General features: G+C 54.9%; 1 protein-coding gene across 1 annotated transcript; it reads right to left on the bottom strand.

The window, feature by feature from the left end:
• Positions 1-4: 4 nt before the first annotated feature.
• On the bottom strand, positions 5-9,973 carry FHIP2B (FHF complex subunit HOOK interacting protein 2B). The gene is made up of 17 exons (XM_014892945.2): positions 9,848-9,973; positions 9,638-9,716; positions 6,345-6,514; positions 5,386-5,490; positions 4,894-5,016; positions 4,434-4,577; positions 2,822-3,018; positions 2,636-2,744; positions 2,331-2,407; positions 2,029-2,218; positions 1,793-1,953; positions 1,594-1,713; positions 1,427-1,517; positions 1,204-1,347; positions 904-1,044; positions 727-827; positions 5-634 (listed from the first exon to the last, which is right to left on the bottom strand). Exons 1-17 carry the CDS (start codon positions 9,890-9,892, stop codon positions 529-531), a joined length of 2,103 nt encoding a protein of 700 aa, XP_014748431.1. The 5' UTR covers positions 9,893-9,973; the 3' UTR covers positions 5-528.
• Between the last annotated feature and the right edge of the window lie 36 nt (positions 9,974-10,009).

A 10,009-nucleotide genomic window follows, 5' to 3' on the forward strand; every position in this document is an offset into this window, starting at 1 on the left:
AGGAGCTGATGCTGAGTCACAGCTTTATTGGAGCAGAGTCCCATCACCCTGGGGAGAGGCTGTGCGGGGTCTGGGGGGGACAGTCCCCCACCAGATCACACACACACATCACACACACACGCGTCACACACGTCACCCTCCCCCTGCCACAGCGCCAGGGCAGGGGATAATCGAGTCCTTGCAGCTGAGGGGAGGAGGGCACTGCCCCACACACCCCATTATTGCCTAAAAAAATCCCTGCTGGAGCCTTGGGGGGCTCGGGGCAGCTCTGACAGCGCGGGGGGAGCAGGAACCACCACCCAGGAGGAGCCGCAGCACCCGCGGCTCCGCACCCAGCACGGGGACGTGGCGTCACCTCGGGGCTGGCCGAGGTGACAACGAAGGACTCGGCGCCTCCTCATCCTCCTGCCAGGTCCTTGCCGCGGTGCCACGGCCACTCCTGGCTATTGCAGGGCCACCAGGACGTGGGCTGGGCGATCTCCAGTGGCCACCACAGCCTGGCCAAAGATGGGGAGCTCAGGGAGGGGCTCAGGGTGGCCCCTCGGGTGGCCCCTTGACCAGGGCGATGGCAGCCAGCTCCTTGCAGAACTCCTCCAGCACCACCACGCCCTTGAACAGCACCGTGTGATCCATCCTGCGGGAACACCAGCGATTGGGGAGGGGTCTTTGGGGTTCAATCCCCCCCCCCCCCAAAAATGGGCATTTTGTCCCCTCCCCAGCACTCACTGCTCTCCTGGCACCAGCCCCAGGAGCTGCTGGCGCACCAGGAGCAGCTTGGCCCTGGCGTGGGGCACACGCTGGAGTCGCTGCATCAGGTCCCCGATCACCTGGGGAGGGAGGAAAGAGTCACCCCCCTGTCCAGGGGGTGTCCCCGTGTCCCCAGAGCCCCGTGGGTGACATTACCCTGACGAGGACGGAGAAGAGCGAGCGGCAGCCGGGGGCCAGGCTGAGGTAGGGGTCCAGCAGGTACTCGTGGAGGTGGGGATGGGGGAAGGCAGCCAGGTGGGACAGCACCGAGGTCACCTGCAGGTTCAAGCTGTAGGGCTGGAATGGGGGAGGAATGCTCAGGACCTGGTGTGGGGGTGACCCCAAACATCCCCTCATTCTGAGCCGCTGATATTTTTGGTCACTTTGTCCCCATTATGGGGGTCCCGGGGGAACACAGAGCAGAGCCCAGTGGGCACCCAGGTGTATCCCTGGTACCTGATCCAGGATCCGGCTCATCCGGTCGAACAGCACCTTGAGGAAATGTCCCTCGTAGAAAGCCACTCCGGGGTGACACGAGTCCAGGGGCCGGGGGGACGAGGGCCACCCCCATGGGGCTGAGCTGGCACGGCACGCCTGGACCTGGCCAGGGAGGTGACAACAGGTGAGAGACAGAGCGGGGACAGCCACGCACAGGCTGGGGACCCCCCCAGGCACCCACCATTGCCAGGGCATCGTGCACGTAGGTGTCATATCCACCCTCCTCCATGCACGAGGAGGTCTTGGCCTCCTCGGGGACCAGGCAGAGGAAGCTGCAAGAGAGGGAGGAGAGGATGGGGAGGGGGATTCAGGCCCCCCCAATCCAGCCCAGCCCCTCCAAACCCTTACCTGCTGACCACCTCGCTCACTTGCCCCTTCCCCGACGGGGTGGATGCCGGGGAAGGATTTTTCGTGCTCCCAAAGTTGTCTGGGAATCCGTCGGTGAAATAGGGATCCTCCTCCAGGTCCCTGTGTGGGGTCAGCATTAGTGGGGTGGACATCGAGGGGGCTGCCCCCTTCTCCCTGCCCCAGTCCCCCCATCACTCACAGCCCGTCCTCCTCGGGGTCGGTCTCGGGGGGCCCTCGCTCCTCGGGGCCACGCTGCAGGTAAGCCCTGGCCTCCAGGTTCCGCAGCACCAGGTTGTGAGCCACGTGCTCGTGGGGCTTCCTCAGGAGCTCCTCGAAGAGCCGCAGGCTGGCCAGGCTGATCTGGGCACGGCCAGCAGGGTGAGACCCCCGCCCTGGCACTGCCCACCCCTGCCCACCCAGCCCAGGTGAGCTCACCTCGTCGCACAGGTGATCGCAGCGCTCGATGAGCTGTGCCCGCAGGGGGTGGGGGGTGTCCCCGGGGGTCTCGGGGTGTCGCTGGGGTCCCAGCAGGAACAGGACGAGGCGGTGGAGCAGGGCAGGAGCGCGGAGCTGCCGCACCGTCCCCGTCAGCACGGCCGTGGCGCCCAGCACGGCCAGCTCCGACCTGCCGGCGTGGGGAGGGGGATTTGTCCAGGGAAAAACCGGAACCCCCTCCCTGCTCCTGGCTCCAAGGGGGGGTCCTGGGGAGCACAACAACCCCAAATGGGGCCACTCACATCTGCAGGAGCTGCGGCTGCAGGATTCCTTGGAAAAACTTCTCCTCCACGGCCTCGGTGATGGCATCGGCCACGAGCTGGAGGAGAGGGAGGGGATGAGAGTGGGGACCCCCCAGGACAGGGAGGTTTAGGTTGGATTAGGAAGAATTTCTTCACGGAAAAGGTGGCTGGGTGTTGGAATGGGGCTGCCCAGGGAAGCGGTGGAGTCCCCATCCCTGGAGGTGACACTCAGCGCTCTGGGCTGGTGACAAAGTGAGGATCAGTCACTAATTAATTCCCAGATTAATTAATCCTGCGATTCTCACCGGGTGGGCTCCCATCACCAGCTCATCCACGAAGTCCAGCCAGCTCAGAAACTCAGCCAGGCTCTCCTTCCCTGGGAAACTCCCATCCCCAGCACCATCCCCCTGCGACCTGCAGGGGACAGAGAAGGCGGGGCTGTGCCACCACCTGGGTGGCACCTGGGACCCCCCATCCCGCCGTCCCCTCACCTCCAGCTGGCCTTATCCATGGCGAGCACATCGGCGGGGTCGGTGCCCGCGGGCACGGCGCTGTAGAGGTCACAGAGGTGTCCCGTGAGCAGCTGGCACAGGGCACTGCCCCGCGCCAGGCTGGTGGCAGCCGCCTCCTGCGACAGCCCCGCCAGCAGCAGCAGATTCTCCCGAGCCTTCAGCGCCACCCGGCTCTTCTGCGAGGAAGAGGAGGAGGAGGAGTGTGGGAAACTCTGCCTTGGGACGGTCGGGACAAACTCAGGCGCTCTCTTTATTCTGGTCTTAAAGTTTGCAGTTTATTTTATAGGGTGGGGGTTTATAAAAGGCCCTGCCAGGAACTGCAGCCACAGCTCAGAGCAGGACGGAGAGAGGGAGAGAGTGAGAGCAAGAGGAGAAAGTTTAAGAGAGCTTAAGAAAGTAAGAACGAAGAGAGTAAGAGCATAAGAGAGCGATTTTCCCCTTTACAATACATTAAATCTTCTACTATGTGGAATATTCTAATTTCCACTAACCGATCTAATACAAAATACAAATTCTCTAACATGTGCATGCAACCTATAGCAATCACTATATTACCATGTTTTACTGCTTTTCTCATCTCTAAATTTTATCTGGGACCCTTCCTGCCGTGCCTAGGGAGGATGTCTGTTTGTTTTTTGGTATTGGCAGCATCAAACATTATCTAAACCAAGGGGCCTTCAGGCATTCAGTTGCTTTCAGCCACACAGTCAAAAACTGCTCTCATTTCTATTTCGCTTGTATTTTCCATATTCTCAAAGTCTTTTGCTAGGCACTCGTATTTATGAGGTTTTCCTAATTCACCCTTCCCCACAGAGGAGGGCACAGGGGTTGGCACGCAGCCTGGCAGTGCCTGCTGACCCTCAAGTGTCACCCGCTGGGTTGGGGAGGATGAGGATTTGACAGGAAGGTGTAACAGATACATTTGTGTAACAGAAAGATCTCTGAATGTAGAATTTGAAGAAGGAACAGAAATGAAAGCAAGTTTTGATAGAGAAGAAAAGAATTGCTGAGCCAGTCTGACTGGGTAACTAGAAAGCAAAAAACAAGTGAGTTGGAAGGGGCTTTTAGAGCAAAGGATAAATCCGCCTCAAACCAAAGATGTTTTTACCAAACAAAAGGATTTTCACAGGCAAACAAGAAAGCCAATGCTGCAGGTAGAGAAAAAATCTCAGAAATTTCCAGTGCAGAGCAAGTCCCAAAGTTTAATATGTGACCACTAACTCCCATGATTGGCCAGCCACTGCCATCATATGGTAATTCCAGCAGTTTGGATGGGTTGTGTGTAAATGTAAAAGCTATTGTGTGTGATGCTGATTGGTAGCCATGTATTAAGATGCTCTGGAATGAAAAGTTTATAATTAATTGTAACATAAATAAAACTGGATTTCAGAACCCACAGCTCGCCCATAGCCAGCCAGGCTCACCCACGACCCCCAACTGCTGGAACCTCGTCTGTGCAATAAAGAATATTTTAAGAAGAAAACAATAAAGAATATTTTAAGAATAAAACAATAAAGAATATTTTAAGAATTTTAAGAGCCGTCTGAAGCCTCTGTGTCTCTGCCAGGCTCTTACAGCCCTGTGCCCGTACCTTGCTGCTGCACAGCCCCACCAGGCAGGTGACGAGGTCGCTGTCCCTGCGGGGTGGGGAGCTGGCAGCGCTGCCCGGGGGATGCTCCAGACCTTCATCCCTGGGGCTGCCCGGGGCTCTCCTCCCATTCAGGATGCTCTTTCCCTGGAGAGGAAGAGGAGCAGCAAAGCATTGTAGGCATCACCTTCCTCTTCCCCTTCCCCTTCCCCTTCCTCTTCCCCTTCCTCTTCTTCTCCTTCTTCTTCTTCTTCTTCTTCTTCTTCTTCTTCTTCTTCTTCTTCTTCTTCTTCCCCTTCCTCCTCCTCCCCCCAAGAGATTGAACCCCACAACCCCCCCCAATCTCTTGTGTCCCCTCCCCATGGACCACAAGAAGTTTTGTAGCAAAGAGGAGGCTGCAAAATGGGTCCAAACCCTCAATTCCGGGATCCCAAACCCCACAGGTGACCCCACAGTGCCCCACCTGCAGGATATGGGGCAGCAGGCCGGGATCCTGCTGGATTTTGGAGCAGAGCACTGCAGCGAACTGAGCCTCCTCCTTATCCGTGCCGGAGCCCAGGCGGTCCCCGCTGAGCTGGAGCAGCTTCTGGGGGGGCAGGGACGGGGATTTGGGGCAGGGACGGGGATTTGGGGCAGGGATGGGCATGATTTGGGGCAGGAGTGGGGATTATTTGGGGCAGGGATGGAGATGATTTGGGACAGGAATGGAGATGATTGGGGACAGGGATGGCGATGATTTGGGGATGATTTGGGGAAGGGGTGGAGATTTGGGGCAGGGATGGGGATGATTTGGGGATTATTTGGGGCAGGGATGGGGATGATTTGGGGATGATTTGGGGCAGGGATGGGGATTATTTGGGACAGGGATGGGGATGATTTGGGACAGGGATGGCGATTTGGGGGTGCTGGGGGTTCCCCAGCCCGTTCCCACGCCAGGGCACAGGTGTGGGCTCACCTGCACGGCTCTCAGGACGCTCAGGTAGTGCAGCAGTGGCTGCTGCAGCTGCCCCAGCAGGCGGCTGAAGAAAAGCAGGACCTGCTGCCTCATCCCGGCCGGATACTGCACAGGAGGCACACACAGCCCTGAGCTCCCTGGAACCGCCCCCAAATCATCCCCCCAACACCTCCCTTCCCTTCCACAATCAGGGGTTTGGCTCAATTCGCTGCGTCAAAAAAAAAAAAAAATCTGGGGGATTATTTCCCATTTTATTTTAATTTATTTCCAATTTTATTTTAATTTATTTCCCATTTTATTTTATTTTTCCCCATTTTATTTTACCTTATTTCCCATTCTATTTCATTATTTCCCATCTTATTTTATTTTTACCTCTCATTTATTTTATTTTCCGATTTATTTTATGGTATTTCTATTTCCCATTTTAGTTTAATTTTTTCCTATTTTATTTCCCATTTTATTTATTTTTTCCTATTTTATTTCATCTTTATTTCATCTTTATTTTATTCTTTATTTCATCTTTTTTATATTATATTATATTATATTATATTATATTATATTATATTATATTATATTATATTATATTATATTATATTATATTATATTATATTATATTATATTATATTATATTATTTCCCGCTTTATTTTCTTTTAATTCCAATTTTATTTTCGTTTTTCCCCATTTAATTTAACTTTTGTCCATTTTACTTTTTATATATTTTATTTTATTTTATTTTATTTTATTTTATTTTATTTTATTTTATTTTATTTTATTTTATTTTAATTTCCCGTTTTATTTTTTTCCCATTTTCTTTTTCTTTTAATTCCAATTTTACTTCACTTTTTTCCCCCATTTAATTTCATTTCTATCCATTTAATTTCATTTCGTTAAATTTTATTTTCTATTTTAGTTCATATTTCATTTTATTTTCTTTATAACCTCAAACCCCTTCACCCACCTCGGCTTTTCCCAGCGTTCCCAGCGTTTCCAGCACTTTGTGCTGGAGCAGGAACTCGAGGCACGGCCCCGCGTCCCCCGGCGGCCGCTGCCGCTGCTCGTGCACCAGGATGTCCAACATCTGCCGCAGCCGCCACGGGATGTCCGTCTGCCGCGCCGGGACGCTCTCGTCTGCGCGGATTTGGGGTTTGGGGGTTTGGGGTTTGGAGGTTTGGGGTTTGGGGATTTGGGGATTGGGGGTTTGGGGATTTGGGACTTCAGGGATCCAGGGATTTGGGGGTTCAGGGATCCATGGATGAAGGAATTCACGAATTCAGGTATTCAGAGATTTGGAGATTTGGGGATTCAGGGGTTCAGAGATCCAAGGATCCAGGGGTTTGGGGGTTGAGGGGTTCAGGGATTCAGAGATTTGGGGATTTGGGGATTCAGGGGTTCAGGGATCCAAGGATCCAGGGATTTGGGGATTTAAGAGTTTGGGGGTTCGGGGGCTCAGGGATCCATGGATGAAGGAATTCAGGAATTCAGGGATTCAGAGATTTGGGGATTTCGGGATTCAGGGATCCAGGAATTTGGGGATTTAAGGGTTTGGGGGTTCGGGGGTACAGGGATCCAAGGATCCAGGGATTTGGGGATTTAAGGGTTTGGGGGTTCAGGGGTTCAGGGATCCAAGGATCCAGGGATTTGGGGATTTAAGGGTTTGGGGGTTCAGGGATCCATGGATGAAGGAATTCACGAATTCAGGGATTCAGAGATTCGGGGATTTGGGGGTTCAGGGGTTCAGGGATCCATGGATGAAGGAATTCAGGAATTCAGGGATTCAGGGATTCGGGGATTTGGGGATTCAGGAATTCAGGGGTTCAGGGATCCAAGGATCCAGGGATTTGGGGATTTAAGGTTTTGGGGGTTCAGGGGTTCAGGGATCCATGGATGAAGGAATTCAGGAATTCAGGGATTCAGAGATTTGGGGATTTCGGGATTCAGGGATCCAGGAATTTGGGGATTTAAGAGTTTGGGGGTTCGGGGGTACAGGGATCCATGGATGAAGGAATTCACGAATTCAGGGATTCAGAGATTCGGAGATTTGGGGATTCAGGAATTCAGGGGTTCAGGGATCCAAGGATCCAGAGATTTGGGGATTTAAGGTTTTGGGGGTTCAGGGGTTCAGGGATCCATGGATGAAGGAATTCAGGAATTCAGGGATTCAGAGATTTGGGGATTTGGGGATTCAGGGGTTCAGGGATCCAAGGATCCAGGGATTTGGGGATTTAAGGGTTTGGGGGTTCAGGGGTTCAGGGATCCATGGATGAAGGAATTCAGGAATTCAGGAATTCAGGGATTCAGAGATTTGGAGATTTGGGGATTCAGGAGTTATGGGGTTCAGGGATCCAAGGATCCAGGGATTTGGGGATTTAAGGGTTTGGGGGTTCAGGGATCCATGGATGAAGGAATTCAGGAATTCAGGGATTCAGAGATTCGGGGATTTGGGGATTCAGGGATCCAGGAATTTGGGGATTTAAGAGTTTGGAGGTTCGGGGGTACAGGGATCCATGGATGAAGGAATTCAGGAATTCAGGGATTCAGAGATTTGGAGATTTGGGGATTCAGGAGTTATGGGGTTCAGGGATCCAAGGATCCATGGATTTGGGGATTTAAGGGTTTGGGGGTTCAGGGATCCATGGATGAAGGAATTCAGGAATTCAGGGATTCAGAGATTCGGGGATTTGGGGATTCAGGGGTTCAGGGATCCAAGGATCCAGGGGTTTGGGGGTTCAGGGGTTCAGGGATCCATGGATGAAGGAATTCAGGAATTCAGCGATTCAGAGATTCGGGGATTTGGGGGTTCAGAGATCCAGGGATCCACAGATGCAGGAATTCAGGAGTTCAGGGATTCATTGATTTGGGGATCCATGGATTAATGGATTCATAGATTTGGAGATTTGGGGACTCAGGAATTCAGGACTGAAAGATTCAGGGATCCAGGGATAGAGGGGTTCAGGGACTCAGGGATCGGGGATTCATGGATCCATGGATTTGGGGATCCAGGGATCCGGCGACTCAGAATTCAGGAATTCAGGGATCCGGGGATCCGGAGATTCAGGGATCCGGGAATTCATGGATTCATGGATTAATGGATTCCGGGATTCCAGGATTCTGGGGCCCAGGGATCCATGGATTTGGGGATTCAGGAATTCAGGGATCCAGGAATTCAGGAATTCAGGAATTCAGGAATTCAGGAATTCAGGAATTCAGGGATTGAGGGATCCATGGATTTGGGGATTCAGGAATTCAGGAATTCGGGAATTCAGGAATTCAGGGATGGGGGGCTGCGGCGGGGTCCCCCCAGGGCACGGCAGCGGGAGCGATGCCCCGGTGCGGTGCCAACCGTGCCGGTGGGGCTGTGCCAGGGCTTTTCCCTTTTTCCCTGCCCCGTGCCATCCCCGCACGGGTTAGGATCACAGCCCGCTCCTCCGGAGCGGGAATGTCGCTAGATGGCAATGTGAGCATGGAACAGCCGCTTCCGCCCCGGCCTAGGACACTGCCGGACATCCCGTACCCCGGTGGGCACCGGAGACCCCCACCCCGGGCACGGCCAGGACCCAGATCCCGCTGGGAATCGGGGCCGGAGCTCTCCCGGCGCGGTTGGAGCGATCCCAAAGGGACGCTGTCCCCGCCTGTGCATTGCTGTCCCCACCCTGCCAACCCCGCCAGGGTGCCGGGGGGTCGGGGGGGTCGGGGCCGGGCAGGGCACAGCACCCAGTCCGGGGAAATCCTGCCGGGGTTTGGAAAAAAAGTGTCCCGTGCCTTGTCCCCACGTGGCAGGGCGGCCACAGTGCATCAGGGTCCTGGCCCAGGGTAGGGGGTCCCGTCGCAGGTGCAGGGATTTGTCCCGGGACATGGGGTCGTGTCCCAGGACAGGGGGTCCTGTCCCGGGACGTGTCCCCTAACCCTGCCCCAGGGCACGGGTATCTTATTCCTAGGCCGGGGACCCTGTTTTAGGACACAGGGACTCTGTCCCGGTCCCTTCCCAGGATATGGGATCGTGTCCCGGGGAATGGGGTCCCCTCCTAAAGCACTGCAACCCCCCATCCCTGGGCACGGAGACCTTATTCCCATTTTTAGGACACCCTATTTTAGGACACAAGCTCCTCTCCTAGGACAGGAGGACTCTGTTCCCACACCACAAGTACTTCATTCGCACCTTGCAGAGACCCCACCCGGGGAAAAAAAAGGACCCAAATCCCAGGAAAAAAGTACCCCAAGCCCGGGGGCAGCCTCTTCCCGCACCCCACTCACCTGTGGTCTCCAGGTAGTAGCCGGTGATGCCCCTCCAGTGCTCGATGAAGGCTTCCAGCAGATCCACACTGGGCTCCCGCTGCTCATCACACCGGGATTGGGGTCAGGGGGGCACGGAGTTCCCCATTCCCGGTCCCGGTCCCCGTTCCGTTTGCGGTCCCGGTCCCGTTCGCGGTCCCGGTTCCGTGTCCCTCCCCCGGCCCCTCTCACCGTCTCCACCGCCTGCTGCAGCAGCGCTCCCAGACGGCTGAGCATGGCTGGGACCCCCGCTCCCGGTTCCGGTGCCGGTTCCGGTGCTGGTCCCGCTCCCGGTGCCGGTCCCGACCCCGCCGCCGGCCCCGCCGCCCCCGGTCCCGCCCCGCTCCGCTGGCA

Source organism: Sturnus vulgaris, chromosome 28 (assembly GCF_052056855.1).
Source record: "Sturnus vulgaris isolate bStuVul1 chromosome 28, bStuVul1.hap1, whole genome shotgun sequence".
In the NCBI taxonomy this organism is placed as follows: Eukaryota; Metazoa; Chordata; class Aves; order Passeriformes; family Sturnidae; genus Sturnus; species Sturnus vulgaris.